This window comes from Agelaius phoeniceus, chromosome 7 (genome assembly GCF_051311805.1).
Source record: "Agelaius phoeniceus isolate bAgePho1 chromosome 7, bAgePho1.hap1, whole genome shotgun sequence".
Lineage (NCBI taxonomy): Eukaryota > Metazoa > Chordata > Aves > Passeriformes > Icteridae > Agelaius > Agelaius phoeniceus.
In genome coordinates, this window is record NC_135271.1 from 39,158,688 (window position 1) to 39,177,943 (window position 19,256).

The 19,256-nt window shown below is 46.1% G+C and overlaps 1 protein-coding gene across 5 annotated transcripts in view; it reads left to right on the top strand.

The window, feature by feature from the left end:
- GLI2 (GLI family zinc finger 2) overlaps positions 1 to 19,256 on the top strand; it is a 192,056-nt gene that overhangs the window by 155,191 nt on the left and 17,609 nt on the right. For all 5 annotated transcript variants that reach the window (XM_077181631.1, XM_077181632.1, XM_077181630.1 and 2 more), the window contains 5 exons: positions 7,559 to 7,760; positions 9,868 to 10,081; positions 11,634 to 11,747; positions 14,836 to 14,967; positions 18,607 to 18,756. In XM_077181631.1, the coding sequence (XP_077037746.1) occupies positions 7,559 to 7,760; positions 9,868 to 10,081; positions 11,634 to 11,747; positions 14,836 to 14,967; positions 18,607 to 18,756 (812 nt within the window). The remainder of the gene's footprint in view (positions 1 to 7,558; positions 7,761 to 9,867; positions 10,082 to 11,633; positions 11,748 to 14,835; positions 14,968 to 18,606; positions 18,757 to 19,256) is intronic.

Below are 19,256 nucleotides of genomic sequence, written 5' to 3' on the forward strand. Positions count from 1 at the left end.
AGAGCTGTTAGAAATGTCTTTCCTTTCACTTCATGCTACATCTTGCAAGAGCTGGGTTGTACAGATATTACAGAGGGCAGTTTGAGGATTATTTCTGCTGCAAGAAGGAGAAATCTCAGCTCAACTTTCAGATTCAGCGTCTGTTTCCTGGGATGTCTTCGGATTTGCCTGTGGACCATTACAATTTTTGGAGTGGAGATCTGCATCATTTCATTACCGCTTCAAAGTTTCTGTTGTTGAGCTTTTAAGATGAAAGACTTTGTGGTCTTTCTGCTTCATAAAGTGACTGGTTTAGAATGATAAAAGCTGTTCTGGCTTTTCAGTGATGGGAGTTTACAGATACTTCTAATGGAAAAACAGTTTCTCATCTGTGGCTGCTGTGGAAGTTTTACCTGAACAGTCATTTTGTGCTGCCAGTACCTAGATTAATTTGGAACCTGGATCCCAGTCAGAGAGAGCACAAGCTCCTTGGTACTATCCTGCCCTCTAACACCCAAAATATATCTCAGGCTTCACTGCTGCAAAGCAGCTGGTCAGTAAGACTGCTCTGTATTCTCTCCCAAGGGTTAATGCCTGTGGTTATAGCAGATGGGTGCAAAGGAGCCCTGCCAAGTTCTCCTTGGGCTCATGAACAAGACTCCTTCCTCCTTGCCTCCTTATTAGTCCATCTCTGACCAGCAGTGCCTCACTGAAGTGCCAGATAAACAACCAGTGAGGGAAGCAAACACAACTGTTTTCATGGTGGTACAGGCTGGCTCCCAGCACACCGAGATGCTCATCCTCTGGTTTGCTGAAGATCAATCTTTATCTGAGGTACTGAGATACTCCCCTTGGCAGAAGACTCTCATATTGTTTGCCTTCTCCTGAAAACAGCTCTACGGTGAATCATGTATCAAAGGTCTCAGTTTCCTGCAGCCAAGCTCATAACCATGATTCACTGCAGAGCCAGGGCTCACCAAGAATTTATTATGATCTTTTGGAAAAGTTTTGTTGGTGATTAACTGGAAAGCCTTTTCTGGGCCTTCACGTGGGTTCTGTGTGAGATGGAAGCTTTAAAACATTATGAGAATGTGGCACTGCTTTTTAAGAATGTGTAAAGGAGCACCAGTCCAGTACAGTCCATGTGCCTGGGTTTATCCATCACCCAGAGAAAAGAGAGAATTGTACATTATTAAAGCAGAGAGTAAAATGGATGGCTCTGAAATGCTCGATGAAGGGACAGTGTCTCCTTCTCTTTTTAGAAAGTTATTTCAAAAATTTAAATCAGCAGGGCCTAAGTAAATAGTTGAACAGATAATTTAATAAAGCATCCTCTTATGGTGTTTTTCTGAGACAAGAATATCAGTAGCATGCATAAACCCCCAGTGAGTCACCACCTCGCTGCATCTGTCATTCAGAGAGCCTTTTTCTTCCCAGCCGGGAACATAGAAACTTTACAAGAATTTGTTTGCTGAAAATGCAGGTAGCTCTTGTTAAACCACATGCAGCACCATCATTCATCTGTGATAACACTGGCACCTGCAAAAGGAAAAGCAGGAGATAAGCATATATTAAATCTGGCCTATTCAGAGTCACATCACTTCCAAACATCTGCAGGTTGGTCCATGGGAGCTGTGGACACTGGCTATGGGGGTTCTTCCACAGACACATACCTGCACCTTTCTGGTTCCTGTAATTGCATTTCTCAGAGAATTTCTCAGTGCCTTCATGTTTGTTCTCAGAATTTTTCACTCCATCACATGTCTAAGGTCAGGAAAAGTAATAGGATATGAATGTTAGCTGGAGTTTGTTGGTGCCAACCCTGTGCCAGGTCTGCTGAGTGTTCACATGGTGGCTGCGCTGGGCTGCCCAGAGCTGCATCTCTGCTGGGTTTTCAGTGTACAGCTAGAAGTTAAAACAGTGACCAGATTTAAGTTTTACGTACAAGATTGCTGTGGTGTTCAGGCCAGTCCCAGTGGAGACTAAACAACCATTCAGTTGCTTCTCCTGTTCCATTTCCTCATCCAAACAGGGACTCAAAATCCAAGACTCGAATTTGAATCCAGGCTTAATCCCATTTTCTGGAAAGCTTATACTTTCAAATCAAAAGTTAATCACTTTCCAATGTCACAGCATTGCTGATGGGATACATTTGAGACTCTATCTACAGGTTCTATTCACCAGACCAAAGCAATCTTTTGCATTTCTTTTTTAAAAGAAGTGCTTCATGGTGGATTATTCCAGGTGATGGAGTGGTTGTGCAAGAGCATCCCTGAGGCAGGAAAGACTGGTGGGAAACAGAATGACCCTGGAGATGGCTACCACTTTCATGTTTAGTACTTCCAGCTGCTTTTTTCCCTAGGCACAGGGCTTCCTGTGACTACCCTCAGCCCTTCAGGAGGAGACATTTTCTCTCAAGAGGAGTCCATCCACACTGACTTGATGCTGCTACTGTTATAGACCTGTACACCAGCAGATCTCAAAGTGCAGCACAAGCAAAGCCATTTCATCACTGGAGACCACAAAGAAAAAGGAGACCAGTGAGTGGAGTAGTGGCAGCTTTAGGAGCAAGATCCAGATCTTTGGAATAATGCCAGGGTGGAAATTAGAGATCATCTTTAGGTTCATTACTTTGCAGAGCTTTTAGAGTGTGATTGGGTTGTGCATGCTGAGTAAGGGAATGGGAAAAAACATCTTGAGCATAAGTTAGGTCCAAGGTAGTCCCTCATGTCAGGAAGGCTGTATAGATGTGTTTGTGCAACAGTTGCCAATAGCAGGGATGATCCAGCAGTGCTGTCCATTTTGTCCAGTTTTGGAGCTAGAGGGGGGATCCCTACCCTGTGTTTTGCTGCCTGGTGCCACAAATGGTGTCACAAATGTCTTGATTCACAATCAGCAGTTTAAGTGGTAAAAGGCTTTGTTCAGTGCAGCATGGCCAGCAGCTGGCACACTTGCCTGGGATGTGGGCAAATCACAAAGCAGGACTTTATTTCCCCAAATCAAACAATGATTCAGCTTCACCAGCCTCTTTCAGTCAGTGTTGCTGGAGCCTTTCTCCTTGAAGGAAATTATTTAATAGCCAGCAGGGTTAGGAGCAGGGCTGGCAGTGCAGCTGGGTGGTGACTGCAGTCTGCAGGCGTGTGGCTGGGAGAGGTGAGCTCGGGACTGTCTCCAGCAGGAGAGAGCAACTGTGGAGCAACTGCTCCATCAGGACAAAAGCAGAGAGCCAAGCCTCATGGGGACCTAGGAAGGAAGTGCTTCCCCTGGGGCTGGAGGGGCAGCAACCCTGGTTTGCAGGCTGGATGTGCTGGATCACAGATGACTTCCCAACCAAGCCAGCTGTTGGCTACTCTGGGCAGACGGCGCGCCCTGTAGTCGCTTCCTTAAAAACTCTCAAAGACCTATTTTTTTTTTGTTGTTTTCTTTGTCCCAGCACAGAATGGAAACTTGCTGAAATCTCAGAAAAGGTTCAGAGAATGGGAAACAATTTCCCACCCATTTCTAGCCAGCAGTGCTGTTTTCCTCCCCAGAAAAATATGTGCAGAAGAGAGAAAAAGTCCCAGAGCACCCCATAAGTGCTGTGTCTGGAATCCTGCTGCACTCTGGTTTCTAAAGAATTCAATTTACATATGCAAGTTGGGTCGACTAAACAGTTACCTTGTGGATTGGGAGTAGAAGAATGCAGTCTTGTCTTTCAGCTAGGATTTGAGGGAAGCATTAGTATTCCTTGAACTGCAAAGTTGATCGGCCTATGGAGAGAAGAAAGAAGGGTCCCAGGGCAGTGTGTGGTGCCAGAACAAATGTCCAGCATCTGCTGCAGACTGAAAAAGAGGTGTGTTGCCTCTGCAGAAGGAGAGAGGGAACTAAGGAACTGGTTACACAAAGAGCGTTTGTAGTTTATTGCCGCTTATCAGTTATGGGACCATCCTGTGTTTTTATGGGGCCCTTGGTTTTAATTTGATGATGGGAGTGGGGGGAGATATTTCTTTACACTTTGGATGGAGTTTTGTGAATGGTGAGGAAAGGGGACCATTTTGATAACACAGTATTTATCCTGGGGCTTGGCCAGGGGATGGAGGGGAAGCAGTGGCTCTGGCCAGGTTTCAGTGAGGCGGGAGGGCGGCGGGCAGGGTGTGAGCCATCTGCAGCCCATGTGCCTTACAGGCTTGTCTGTTAGGGAGCTGATACCCCTGATGATCCTGTGCTGTTGCGAGCATAGAAACATATTTGTCTGTAAAGATTTCCTTATCCTGGAGGAGCCTTGAAGGAGCTCCCACTGAGTGCCTGGTGTTTCCTTTCAGGAGGGCTTTGCTGCCATTATTCCTAGTGTGACATGAGGTCTGAATTCTTGCTCCAGAAGTAAACATCTCTTGTAGAATCCCTCTGACAGCCCACGGCCACAGAAGTGGTCAGAGCAGGAACCTCTGCTCCCACCTCCCAGACGAGTTGGGATCTGATCCTGCCCTTGGGCACTGGGATCAGGCGCCAGAGTTGGTCCACAAGCTGCCACATGTAAGAGCTGATCATTTGGTCATCACTGTCCTGTTGCAGATTAAGCTAAATTTGGGAGAAGTATCCCAGTTTCTGAGCAACTTGTGGATATGATAATTCATAGGCACCACAGGAAATTGCCAAGGATACTCTTTCCTTCTAGCACAGAAATCTGGACTTTCCTCACAGCTCTAAGTCTGGGGAACTTCCCCCAACATATTTTCCAACCATCAAAAAATTCTTTAAACTAATCCTGTTCATTCTGGAAGGGGAGAGGAGAGAGGAGTGTTAGTGATAAATGTTCCCAAAGCTTTCCATCTGTGTGTCTGAAAAATGGAACCCGCCTTTAGTTCCTTCTCTGGGCACAGTCCCTGCTGAACAGTTGTGTGTGGCTTTTCTTTTTGAGCAACACTGGACCTCACGCAGCAGAGGACTTTGCTTATGTGCCCCAGTGGCCGTCAGTCAGCCCGTGTTGAACCCCTTGCTATGTACAGCCACACAAATGCTGACCACTGCTGCTGCCTGCTACCATTTAACATTCCTGCTCCATGTCCTCCGATCAGAAGATTCAGGTCAGGCAAACTATTATTTAGAACAATCCCAGTGTTGTTAATCTGCTTTTGGATAATAATTTTGAAAAGATTCTCTCTTCCTAAATGCACTGGTGAGCATTTCTTCATGGGCCTAAACTCCTTCTTCATTTCCCAGCCGATTCTCTTCCCAGGCACCTTGGACAGGCTGTCATTAAGAAGAGAGAATTGTTCATCCATAGCACGATTTTAGGTCACAGCTTTCTGTGGAGGCCTGCAAGACCTAAGAGGCTTTCGTGTAAAGCATGAGCCCAACCTATTGGATCTGCTATCAAACATTTCAGACAGCCCACAGTACCTGCAGGATCTAAATTAGAGTGGACACTAACACAATGCATATTACTGGTTTTGGGCTGGAGAATTCCCAAGAGAGCTTGATAATCTGACAGCTTTCCACAGAGTTTTACATGGGGAAAAAATGACATACCTGTGTGCAGCAGGGAGGAGTGCCCACATCGTCTGCACTGCTAAAACCCTGGTTCTGTTGGACATCAGGTCTTCTTCCCTCTGCAAATTAATGGGGACCAATGGCTGATCCAGCACTGTGAGCATAAATCATGTGAAGGAAGAGCGAGAAATGAGTACAAGGCTTTTCTTTCTATTTAGTAATTTATCAAGGGAAGTGGCACATTAATAAACAGATCTCCCTTGAGATGTGGGAGTAACAGAGATAAATATGACTGTCAAATCTGGCCTGCTTCCTTCTGTTAGAGAAGGAGGAGACTGTGGGAATGCAAATGCAGGAAACAATATCTATATCTGGAAATACACATATTATTTGTAGGACAGAAATCCTGACAATTCATCCGAGATGGGGCCCCATCGCACTTGGTGCAGTATGTACAGAATAAAATACAAGCCCTGTCTAAAGGAGCTCATTTAAATAGATGACACTGGGAAATAGGGACACAGAAAGAAGCAGCAACTTGCTCAAGGAGGTATGGCTGAAGAGGACTGGGAAGAGCACCCAGGTCCCTCCAGGTTGTGGTGCATGTATTGAATCAAGATTCCTTATGGCCAGAGGACCATTGTGATCTAGGCCCAAGCAACCTTCATGTTGTTTGGTCCAGGGCTCTGGCAGGACTCAGATTTCAGGAACCAGATGTGAAGTTTGGGAAATCTCCATTTCAGCCTTTTGGGCTAGGCTTTGCTGAGACGAGTTCAGTTGCACAAAGAATTGTTTGATCACACCAGCAGGACACATCTTACCTCTTTCTACATCCCAGTCAGCCTCTCACCTACCAGCACTGTCATCAGGACAGAACGTTCACGCTCTTAGAAAGTGCCAGGCTTGTATTTGGTGATACGCAGCCAAAATCGGTGCCTTCAACTTGCTAGAGGAAAATGTCTCATACTGCCTGTCTGGGCAGTTCAGTATTTTATTCACAGCATTTAATAGGATAAACCCATAGGATGCTTTCTGGGGAGACCACCACTGGACAAGTCAGGTAGTGATACGTTGCTGTGCTCATCAAGGAAAGGAGCTGGAGCAGCTGAGCCCTCCTGCACCCCTAGGTGGATGGCAGGGATTACCAGCCAGGACCCATTGCCAAGTGCTATATTTCACCCTTAGTTGTTTTTTGTTTTTTTTTTTAAATACATGATCCAAACACTTCTTGCTTTGGAGGGATGAGTCATTCCAGGCAGGGTTTGGATCTGGTACCCTAGCATTGAAGAAAGTTGTGATTTGATCCATCTGCAGCTCCCATCCATGCCACCCCAGAGATCTGCAGGTGGGTCGGGCCTGGGCAGAGTTTCCTTTGGGTGAAGTCAGTAGTTCCAGTTAGTGGTGCTGAAACACTGAGAGATGCCAAACTTTTACAGTATTAACCCATCATGTATTGCAGATCCATAAATGGGCCTGGCAGGGTTGGAAATTACTTCATGCCTGAATGATTGACAATTGCTAATAGGGTCCAGGCACTGGCAGGTCCCCTCAGAGGGGGAGAACTTGAACTTTGTGCCTGAGCTGCCAAATTGGTTTTCTTAAAACTCTTAATTTACTTTCAGGGTTTCTGGAGCCTCGCCTCCTTCATTAATTGGTTGGTCAGCATTGTGCTCATGCTCGTTTGGTTTCCGATCCCCCCGCACACAGGCACACACTCACCATTTGCAATGGTCACCCAGCTTGGATGTGCAGCTCCCCTGGCCTGCTCCTCCTGACACTGAGTCAACAGGCATGGCTGCACTCATGGAAACCTTGCTGGCCTTCTCCCTTTTAAGTTAATTTAGTGCCCATGAAAGGGGATTATGGACAGGATTCTGTATCCCCTGAGGACAGCAAAGCAAGCGGACATTCATGGTGCTGCCCGACCCCTGTGATTCAGCACCCAGAAGAGAGGAAACCTCCCATCAAAGGGCACTTGGTCCCTGCAGTGCTCCTGTGTCCTGAACATCCCACAGCAGTCATGAGTGCAGCAATTCTCAGCACTTCCAGCCTGCCTGCAGGAAGGGAGCAGCCCACAGGTCTTGTCTGACAAAGCCTCTCTTTCCTGCAGTGTCCCGGTTTTCGAGCCCGCGGGTGACTCCAAGATTAAGCCGGAAACGAGCCCTGTCTATCTCCCCGCTCTCTGATGCCAGCATTGATCTCCAGACAATGATCAGGACCTCCCCAAACTCTCTTGTGGCATATATCAACAACTCCAGAAGCAGCTCAGCAGCGAGTGGCTCCTACGGCCATTTATCTGCCGGGACAATCAGGTAAAGCTCTGGGATCAGCTCCATTCAGCTGAGGAAACACCCGCATGAAAGAAGGGATGATCCTCCTGCAAGGGAGAGCTTCCCTTCCTTGCAGCCTCTGCTTTTGTGCATCAGGGCTGTGTAGCATAGTAAATCAAAGCCCCCATCTAGTTTTGCATGTGGAAAGGTATTTTGTGGCATTTGGGGTGGGGTTTCTTTGGCTGGATTGGGGTTATTGGCTACCACGTTTCCAGTAATTACAGTATGATCATGCGTCCCTGCAAGCAGAAACAGATAATAAATTGGTCTTAAAAAATGCTCATTGTGAGCAGTTTGACTGGTTAAGAAACACTCTGATTTGAGAGATTGCCCCAAAGTACTCTCCAAATTACTGGCCCACATTCTTAAAAAAAATGTTGCCTGGGTGGATAGAAGAGCCTAATTCTAAAAGCATATTTAAACCAAATCTAAACCCTTGAGTAAAGTTTTGTTCAAATCTTCATTAAAAAGCACTTACATTAGCCAGCTGACTGTTGTCAATCCCTACTGTGATTGCTTCACCCAAGTTTCACAATGTTATTATTCTTTTTTTTTCTTAACTGTTAAAAATGTTAGATCTAATTAACACTGATGTTGCAAAGCAAAGGGTTACGAAGATTATGCATGCTTAAAACTTGTGGGGGAAAACAGAGATGTTTTTATTAATAAGTGTAGCATTAATTATGTAAGTTGCTTTATCCAGCAGCATAATTTAGAAATTGACTGTAAAATCAAACATAAGACTGGCATAAACAAATTGCAACTTCTTACCTGGTAATCGTATTTTTTCTAGCCTCTTTACCTGTTGTCATTAGCTGCACATACCTGTAGCATGTCAACTTATACTCAGATATTAAGAGTACTATCTGGTATTTTTGACAAATCAGTAGAGTCCAGGGACTGACCTAATGGTCAACTTTCAGCCTCCAAGGGAATAATCAACTAATAATAAAGAATTTTAACCCCTTCTCAGTGTTCTAAAAATATATCCTAAATGTCAGGATTTGTAAAATGGGTAACATATATAGCAGCATAACTGCCAGAAATTTGGTATGAAAAGACATTTTTGTTATTATTTTTACAGCATCTTAAAGGCAGGAATGAAATACTCTCTCCAAAAGCAAAATTGGTTATTAAGCGTGTTTCTAATTATGGCCCTATTCTCTGAACAGTCACACCTCAGGCAGTTTTTGTGGTGAAAATACCATGAGGGTAAAGGTTCAGGGCAGCCACTTCTTGAAGGTGGCAAATAATCAATTTTTGAGCTGTCTATGGTTTGTTTATCACACATCTAGAGTTACCACAGAGCATCTCCTGTGCTTCTCCCTCTCTGCCCAGTGGACTTGCTCCTGGGAGTTAACCCCTTTTTTCCAAAAGCAGAGTTTTGTTTTTACTGCTCCCCACTGCTGCATCCTGTCTTGGACCTGTTGCCCCAGTTATTGCCCAAGCAGCCAGGGGGAGTGGTGTTCCTGGTCACTGCTGACCTAGATTGGAGATGAACCAGTGACCTACATAGGAAGGGTGACATGCTTCAGCAGTCCCCTGAGCCAGCACTCCCCTCACCTGAATGCAGAGTAAATTGCATGGTTTTGGACTATGTTAAGTGGATACTTATTCATCCTTGCTGTAATCTGTGCCAGGTGAGCCAGGTGATGCTTGTTTTTCATAACCAGGTTAGCATAACCCCAAAGTTGCAAGTTTGCAAAAGAGGTCTGCATGGGAAAACCCAGGAGCCTTAGGGGCTGCAAAGCCAGATTTACCGAAGTCTCATCCTCTTACTGAGGATCCTCCCTTATGAACTCCCAAGGGCTTTTGTTGGGTTTTTTTACATAGGAAGCAAGGAAATCATGATCAGTCTAATGCTTGGGTCAAAATGATTCACAAGTTTGCTGAGGCACATGCAAGTCAAATGATGACTTTGCAGTAAAGTAGGCAGTCAGGCTTATCGTCGCATTGAAGGTGTCTATCTGGGTATTGCAGCTTGGTTCCTGGAGTCTCCAAGAAGCCAAACTCGAATCAGTGACTGGCTAATATGATAAATATTGTTTAAAATAACTCCTCATCATTTCTATTTCTCCTGTTGCTGCAGTCCGGCATTCAGCTTCCCCCACCCGCTTAACCCCGTGACATACCAGCAGATCCTGACCCAGCAAAGAGGCCTGAGCTCAGCCTTTGGACACACTCCTCCCCTGATCCAGCCATCCCCAACCTTCCCCTCACGGCAGCACATGGCAGTCATCTCCGTGAACCCATCACCAGCACAGAGCAGCAGCAACAGCAACTGCATCTCTGACTCCAGCCAGGTAGGGACAGCCATCCTGCATGGCACATGTGGAAGTGGAGGCACCTTCTCCATGGGAAGTGAGCTTCCCTTCATGGTGGTTGTGGGAGTTCTAGCAATTCTCTTTTTTACTCACTGTGCCTTTATGTTGCTGTTCTTTTTCCTGGCAAGTGTTTCTGAATTAAGCACAGACAAATTTTGCACCCATCTCCCTTCCTTCCACCTACTGTTAGAGAAACCAAAGGCCTTGGTCCATCAAAGTATTGAACACAGTATGCAAGGTCATCCCAGGCAGGAAATTTCCTTGAACATGCTATATCCTGTGAAATTGAGGGACGTCAGTTGCTGTAGTGTTTTGCAAAATAAGCACCTGTGAACCAAGCTTCTTGTTGGGACCTTCACCAGTCCCTCCTTCCTTTTTTGTGCTATCTGAATCATGATGAAGGTCTTAATCTTTAATGTGTAAGTGCATCCTATGTAGGACCTCTTCACATTTTACTTGCTGTTCTTCTTTTTCAGTAGGTTTTCTCTCAATGTGTCCCTGCTGTCAGTTTTTACTGCTCAATTTTGCAAAACCAGGGGCCAGATTTTGAAAACTAGGAATGAGATCCCAACACCTTAAATGCATCCTTACAAATACCTGTGAGCACACAAGCACATATATGTGTGCATAAGCCCTCCGCATGCACTGGGTTAGTGAATATGCCTAGCACATGCTTAATCATTTTTCTTTTCCACTTACATTCCTTCCAAGTCTAAATTGCAGTTGCTTTTCTCCCCAAAGACTTATTTCACCATATGTCACACCCATTTCAAATCGTTGTTCTCGTATTATCATACTGAACTTTTCAGACTGGTTTATTGTTTTAGGGTTTCTCATGGCTGCTGCACTGCAAATTCTGTTTGTTATTGCAGGTTATTTGATTGATTGGTTTTGTTTTCTCCTTACAAAACTAGCTACCAAAATAATGTGGCTGGAAGGAGTTCTGCCTCTGTTTAAAAATTTGCAGGACCAATCTTGAGCAATTAGCAAGAGTATTTAAAATGTTAATGTTCTAATTTTATGCACATACAATGGGATGTTTTTTCTCCTGAAGTTGTTCTTATTTTTTAAGAGCTTAGCAAATTACACACACAGTCTTTCATGGACACAGCATGCCAGAGCCCTCACATATAACCAGAGACCCCTGCTTCCCCCAGGAATTCATTTTCTCAGCAAATCATTTTGTCACATTGAGAAATAAAACTGGCTTGGGTGGGGGTTGTATAAGGCTTTGATGGCTATGCCATGGACTGGATTGCTCTGAAACCGAGCAGCAGTGGCGAGGCCAAGCTCGCCAGTGAGCCTGAAGCTGAGGCTGCCCTTGATTCTTCCCTCTCTCCCATCCCCCTGCCTTGCACAAACCCACATGAGCTGGTTTTCATATGAACCCCAGGCCAACCCTGCTGTCCCCTGCCACTCCTGAAGCTCAACCTTGACTGATTTTAAAGTGAGTTTTCAGTGAGGAAGTGGGCCACTGTCTGTGTGTCATCCCAAACCCCAGTGCCATTTCTTGCCTGGTTTTCTTTCCTAGAGCAAGCAGAGCAGTGAGTCGGCCGTGAGCAGCACCGTCAATCCAGTAATTAACAAACGCAGCAAAGTCAAGACTGAAGTTGAGGGCTTGCCCCCAGTGTCCCCAAACACACAGGTAACCTCCCTCCTGTGAGCCATGTTGTGGGGTTGAGGCAGCGAGCTGCTGGGACTCATCTTTGGGAATGATCCTCTTGGCATCTTTTGTTGTAGCTGGGAGCAAGGCAGCAAAATCTGCCAGGCAGGCAGGTGTCTCTTGGAGCACAAAGCCCAGGAAGGGACGGGGCAGAGCTGCAGTGACTGAGTGAAGCATTCCATGGGTACTTGGGACTCAGCTTGCTGTTGCTGTGCTTGGATAAGGAAAAAAAGGAGAGAGCAAATATATCAAGTATAATAATGTAAAAATGATGTCTGAGTTTTCTGTGCTGCAAAGCAAGCAGCATTAGTGTCTCAGAGCAAACATAGATTATGAGGGAAACTTGCATGTAGGTAGAAAGCTTGCAAAAAAAGGACGACTTCTTGATTCAACAAGGAATTGCTCCTAGAAACATCCTTTACACTGGTGACACAACATTTGACACCAAGAAGGGCCCAGAGGCCTTTGCTTTCTTTCTGGAGCCCTGTGATTGCAAACTGCTTAATGGCTGACAGTATCCATCTGACCGTCCTTTATCACAACTGTAAACTATCAGGAGTGCTCTGGGCACTTCATTTTCATGAAATATTAAGCCATGTTATTGTCAAGCGAATGGAAGAGTTGATGACAAATTTCTCCTCCTGCCCTGGTTCAGGAGCAGGTCTCAGCATGATGCATGGGGACAGCAACGTGTGTAGTCATCAGGGGGCTGGTAAAATTGATGAAGATAGCATATCAGGGAAAGATAAACATGCTGTAGTCAGCACGATTAGGGCAAAGAGGCACCTCTCTGGAGCTTTGAGTTTAGGAGTGCATCCACACACTGCTGCAAAATCACACGCCCTGAAAAACCAATCTGGCCACTGCCTGGGCTAATAGGGCAATGTGTTTATTTCTTGCAGCAAATGAAAAAATATTCAAAAGCCATCAGTTGCTTTCTCAAAGCATGTGTTAGTGGAGGAGCTGTGGGACAGACAACGGCTGCCAGCCTCCGTGCGCTGCTCCATGCGAAGCCGTGTGCGCCCAGCTTGGGAGTGCTTGGAAAGCACCAGCCTGGCTCACCCCTGCTCCAGGGGTTTTATCCACTGGGTCTTAAAAACACTGAAATTGGCAGTGAATGGAGCAGTTTAAAGTAATGCAGTGAGATTTTATTAGAATAGCAAGGTGAAATTAGGGGTAGGAAAATGCACGCTGATCATCTAATAGTTCCTAATGAGGCAGTATGTGAAGTAATTCCCCAAGAGAAATGTAGGTTCCACATCTTGCAGTATTTCAGTATTGACTGGGAAATTACTAGAAGGTACCATGTAAAAGCCCGTTCTTGGCAAGGAGAACAGATTAAAAAACTGAGTATAGTGGGTGTATACTTTGGTCTAAGCAAGAAGAATTGATTAAATTTAGAAATTCCTTTTCTGCAGGACACTGTGCTGAAAGTTGTGTTACAGTCAGTTAGTAATTGACTGATCCACTTTTTGCTGACTGTGAAGTTCATCTATCCCCAAAAACGTGTGTGTTTTGTTTTGGAAATGCTGCATTTCAAACACCTCATATGAGTTGTGGTTTGGGTGTTTGCAATCCTTGGCAAGACAGTCTCTCCCATGATGGTTTGTGCTGTAAAAAATACAATCATACAAGATTTGTGGGACACAGTGAAGTACCAGGCACAAGGGACCTGAGTTACTGAACTTCTGCAGTGCCACAAGAGAGCTCCAGTACAGATTCAGACTAGCATTGAACTAGCTGGAAATAAAACAAGTTAATTCTTTTCAACAAATTAAATTGTTACAGTTCCATTTTTCCCACAGAAAGTATAAAAATTTGGGGAAAATAAGATTTTTATTAGAAAATTACAGTTGTCCAGGAACCGCACTTTGCACAGAGACAAGCATAAAAAAATTAGTGTTTAAAGCTAAACCAATAGGAATTTCAGGGAAAAAAAGCTGCTCTTTGAACTTTCTCAGACTTTTGCTCTGGGCTCTAGTATAGCTTGAATCTCCAGAAGTCTTTCTGTAAATTACTACAGTTTCCTGTCCCAAGAGCCACCTTGCAATATCTTTTTTTTTTTTAAATAAGAGCTAATTAAAACAAATCTCTTCTGTCTGAAGGTGTCCTGGAGGCAGGATGCTTTGTGCTAGGCAGCGGTAGTGTCTGGGAGGAAAGGGAATGAAGGGGGTCAAAACCTGCTGGGTTTTGTCTTGCTAGATTCCCAAGCCAATAGTGGGTGCTGATGGCCTTGTTTGTAGTGCAGGTATCTGATCCATGCAGAGTTGACAGTTGTCCTTACTCACATTTGTACTAATTATGTTGTATGTTACACTGTTGTGTAGTTGCCCATGCTTTAATCCTAGCAGCCATAACAAAAATCTTCTGTGCTTCATTTAGCACTGAGGATCTGGCTAGACAGAGAAGTTAAGGAGAGAGCTCGCAGTGTACCCAGCATAAAAGTAATTCATTAATGAGTCCACAGTCCCAGGAGCTCTCTTCTGCAACCTACTCTTCACTGGGTCTTGCTTGAGCTTTCCAAACTCCCCTCTCAGGAGAAGTGCTTTGAGACCTCATCACTTCATCCCTGTGGAGCAACCTGCAGGCATAAATCTTTGGGTTAGCTATCATTTTCTCATCTACTGAGAGATGCAGAAAACAGGAACCCCCTGCCCAGCCCATGTCAGGTGAGTGGGCTTTGGGCTCTGACTGCCCTGTGATTTCTTTATGCTCATGTTTCTCCACTCTGCCCAGATCAGTTGTGTTGCTCCAGCAAAGAACATAACATAACATAAAGGTCAGAAGCCAGCTCTTTCCTTTTTTCAGTTTTTCCTGGGACTGCCCCCAACCCAGCTGAATCCAGGCACTGCTTCATCAGTGGCTTTGGGGTGTTTCATATTTTGTCGTCAGCTCTGATCCACTTCTGCCAAAACCCTGTAGCTCCTTATTTCACAGTAATTGTGGATGTTATGTAGCCACAAAAAGCATGGTTTTGTGATCAGTTGATACTTGCCCTGTAATCTATGAGTGATGGAGGAATTCAGATGAAAGAAGTTCACCTTATACAATGCACCGTTATGTGTTGCAGGAGCATCTGACAGACCTGAAAGAAGATCTTGATAAGGATGAATGTAAACAGGAGCCTGAGGTTATTTATGAGACTAACTGCCACTGGGAAGGGTGCACAAAGGAATATGACACTCAGGAGCAGCTCGTCCATGTGAGTAATGGTTGGGAGGAAACCCCAGCGATAAATTTGGGTTTCTGTGCACTTGTCCTCATTTTTTATCACTAGCTGCTGTACAGCCAGAGCTCACCCTGGGAGCTACTAAAGGTGCAAATCAGAGATACGGTGTGTAAACACTGCCAAAGCAGGTCGCTGCTCCCCGAGGAGTTCAGCTGAAAGAAGGCTCTCATAGATTATGTGATATTGCTCCCTTCTCAGCTGCTGAGGCTGCACTTTCAGTCTCCCTTGTGCATGGCCCAATGACAGAAGGCTCAGTGCAGAAGACTGGATCAGAAAATGGGGAAAGGGGCTGAGCCCTTCTCTCTTCACTGGCCGTATTCACTGAGCCTTCCCACAGAGCTACACCAGCTATGGGTCAGGGATCATCCATGTTGTCCTCAGTCCTGGTCCAGGCTGGGAAAGTCTCTAATGCTGCTGTTAATGAGCTGTGCAGCTATATCACTTAGAGGCTGTTGACCTGCTCAGCTCATCCCTCCCACAGAAACAGAGCACTTTCAGACTTTGGAGATATGCTGCAGTGTCTGAAATACAGAAAGTGGGTTGATTTTCTAAATCTTGGGCAACAGGGCTTCCATAATCACAGTGATGTTCCCAAACCCATGTCAAAACTGCTCTCTGAAGGATCCCCAAACCAAGTCATTAATCAGATTTTCAGTTCTAATTAATTCCAAGAACCTTTTGTATGCTTTGCTTCCTCTGGGTATCTACCATTTGGTTTCCTTTGGCTTCTGGGGTCAACAAATTCCTCATTCTCAGGGAAGTGCCTGTGAAATCAGACATGATCTGTGCCTAAGCCCCATTTTGCTCCCAGCCCAACACCTCCCTAGTCCTTACTTTGGGTCTATGGTGCAAGTCCCATTTCTTTGAAGCCAGCCCATATCTGCTGGGAATTCACCAGCCCAGCAACCCTGATGCTTGCAGCAGAGTTTTGGATTAAACACATTTTTCCTCAGGAGCTGCTACCTTTTCCTTTTCCTTCAGCCTTTAGCTGCTTGTCTCAAACAGGCTCCCAGCTTGCCAGGGGCCACCCATGTGCAATTCACATGTAGCCCCCTTCCTGAGGGCTTGTGTTTGCTTTCACCATTTTTTATAGATCTTCATTTTGGATACATTTAGATGCCCCCAAATTGGCATCTGTCACCATTTGCCCGTGCTCTGCACACAAACATTGTGCAGAGGGACTACACTCTAAATTACAATTTTGGGCACATGTTTTTCTTCCAAGGCTAGTGCCTGCCTGCCTGTGCCAGAAGCCACTGGTTCAGTGCATCAAGTCCTTGAGTAGAGACAGATTTGGAAACGGTTTTCAAGGCCAATTGAGTGATCAGGTGCTTAATGGGTTGCACATTGCATAGTATGGGGCATTGCTTTTTTGGGGTTAAACCACAGCATGCCTGTCAGATGGGCTGGGCTCACATGTGTCCAGCAGTTTTTGTGTGTTTCCCTCTCAGATGTAAGAAAAACTAACTCTGCCCAGAGCAAAGTACAAAGCACCAGGCAGCTCAGCACAATTTCCAGAAAAAAACCCCAAAAATAAGCAAAGAAAAACATTTGATGAAATATCCCAAGATTTTCCTAAATTTGGAAGGTTACAAAAATTGAGTCTTCTGTACTGTGATTACTAGCAACATGGGGTTGTGGATTTGGGATGCCCAAAATACACATGCAAATGAAATACAGATGTTGTGGCCCAGCTTCTGAGAAGGTGCCATCTCACCATGCATGGAAAAACTATTTTGTGTGCAAAGTACCTGGGTGAGCAGGGTCTGTTCCCCATACACAGTGTGCTTGTGGGAGAAGTGCATGTCAACAGGGAGCAGCAGCAGTGATGACATATTTTTGCAAGCATTGCTGCTGCTCCCAACCTCAAAGGTCACACTCAGTTTGAGAGAAGCCCAAGCAAAGCCTTCAGCCAGGTAAGGGCTAAGGACTGTAACTGAAGTGGGGTGAGCTGTGCAACTCCTCCTACACCATGTGATGGGAAGCAGATGTTGCCTAGACAGGGAGTGAATAGTCCTGAATGGGGGCTACAGTTCCCTTTCTGTAAATGTTCTTCCTCTGGCTCAAACAAGACCAGAAGGGTAAGCCTGTGCTCTTCCACACTCCCAGCATTGCTGTGTGTAGTCTTGGTTGCAAGTTAGACTCCATCTTCCACACATTGCTGTGTGTAGTCTTGGTTGCAAGTTAGACTCCCACACAAGCAGAGCCTGGAGACGTGTCTCCCCAGGCTGGCCTGGACATGGTTTAGCATGTCCATGGGTCTCTGGAGAGGTTCATCAGATTTCCACCATCTGAGGCTAAAATCTCACACCAATGCCACATTGTAAAACCAGAACTGTAGGCAGCAGAACTCTAAACCCATACAAAACCTCTCCCAAACCAAGGCTTCCCCAGTTCTCCCAGCACACAGCTTTGGCTCTCAGTGTTTGTGTGTGGTGCCCAAGAGACCAGCTGAGCCCCACACACCTCCTCTTGTCTCTGGGTAGAGCTGGGACCCCAGGCAGCAGGACCTTGACCCCAGGATTGTTCTGCAGTACACAGAACACTGAGACTGAGTTCAGCTGGAGCTGTGAAGGCTGATGAATCTGTTGTAATGTACTTTTGTGTCCTCATGCTGCCTCACGGCCCCAAGAGAGTCTCATCCCTAGCTGCAACATGTGTGCCTGGCCTTGGCCTGGGGGACGAAGGCGGGGGCTGGAAAAGATCTCAGCACAAAAAAAGCCAAAACCCAAAACCAAAGTGGTTTATTTTAGGATTTCCTGTCAGTGAATGTCTTCTGAAAACACAGGAGCGAGGACAGGCATTATTTTTGGCAATGAGACCCCATTCAGAGAGACAAGGCCGCCGCGGGAGCGGCGCTGCCGACGGGCTGGCCCCTGGCTCTGTTTATTTTCAGCAGGGCTTCATCTGCCCTTCACTGGGAAAAAACAGCCCACTTCTCCCTACCAGGGTGGATGAAGGCACCATTCTGGGTCTGGCTTTTCAACACTCCAGCACAGAGTTTTGTGGGCCTGAGCAATTAGCAGTAAATGACCTCTCCCTGCTGCATAGCTCTTAGATGCTGTCATTTCCTGCCAGCCACCAGCTCTGGACGGCAGGTGGATGTCATCGGGCCAGCATATGGACTTAGATGCATAGGATCATTTAGGTTGGAAACAGCCTTTAAGATTATTGAATCCAATCAAGGCTTGTCTCCTGTCCATCATCCTCCAGCAGCATCCCAGGAAGGGGTCTCAGGTGTGTAAATGCAGCACAGGAGGGTTCAGCAGAAACAAAAATTACTCTGTCATCCCTGTCAAGAGTGGCATCAAGCAGCTGGGGGCACGCTGAGAGGGCTCCCTGCTCCCAGAAGCTCCCATTGCTTTTGCAAACCTCTAATTTTTAGCCTGCTTTGTACCCAGTGTGCTGGGTGCTGCACACTTTTCTCAGCAGGACACACCAGACCACAGTGCTGGGTCCACATCCCTGTGGTGTCACCTGTGCACCTGGCACCCAGGTACTGCAGTGCCTGACAAGCACTGGGGAGGGAACATCTGGCTTTTGGAGCACTGTGCATGATTCACTGGCATCAGCTCTTCAGGAGTGACCTGGTTTTCCTTTCTCTCCTACCAGCACATCAACAACGACCACATCCATGGAGAGAAGAAGGAGTTTGTGTGCCGCTGGCAGGACTGCACACGGGAGCAGAAGCCCTTCAAGGCCCAGTACATGTTGGTGGTGCACATGCGAAGGCACACGGGAGAGAAGCCACACAAGTGCACGGTGAGCTGGCAGGGGACATCTCACTTGGCAAGTGGGACACCAGGCTGGGGTGGTCACAGAAATGTGATGGCAGACATGGGCATGCCTTCAGGTAGGGCTCTAGCAGGCCAGCCACTGGCAGCAGCTCAGAGCCAGTCCAGCCCTCTGTGTCTGGGTTACAGCTACTTGCAGGTTAGACCCTGGGGACAAGAGGACAAGGAGTGTGGGTGAGGTGTTAGTGGGCAAAACTGCATTTCTTTGGGAAGAACTATTTCAGAACTACCACAGAGATCCAAAGCAACTCAGGACACATCACTTAAGGTGAAAATCCAGCCAATTTAGTTGCCTACATCCAAGAAAGAAATTCAGTAATGCCACACTGTGGGGAGTTGCCTAACCCTGGTTGTGTCTAACCTGGCATCACCCACTACAGCTGCTGGAAATGCAAGATTCCCTCACCCATGGACCAAAGCATACACGCATGTCTCTTTCTAGCCTGGGAATCTAGGCCAACACCTCCT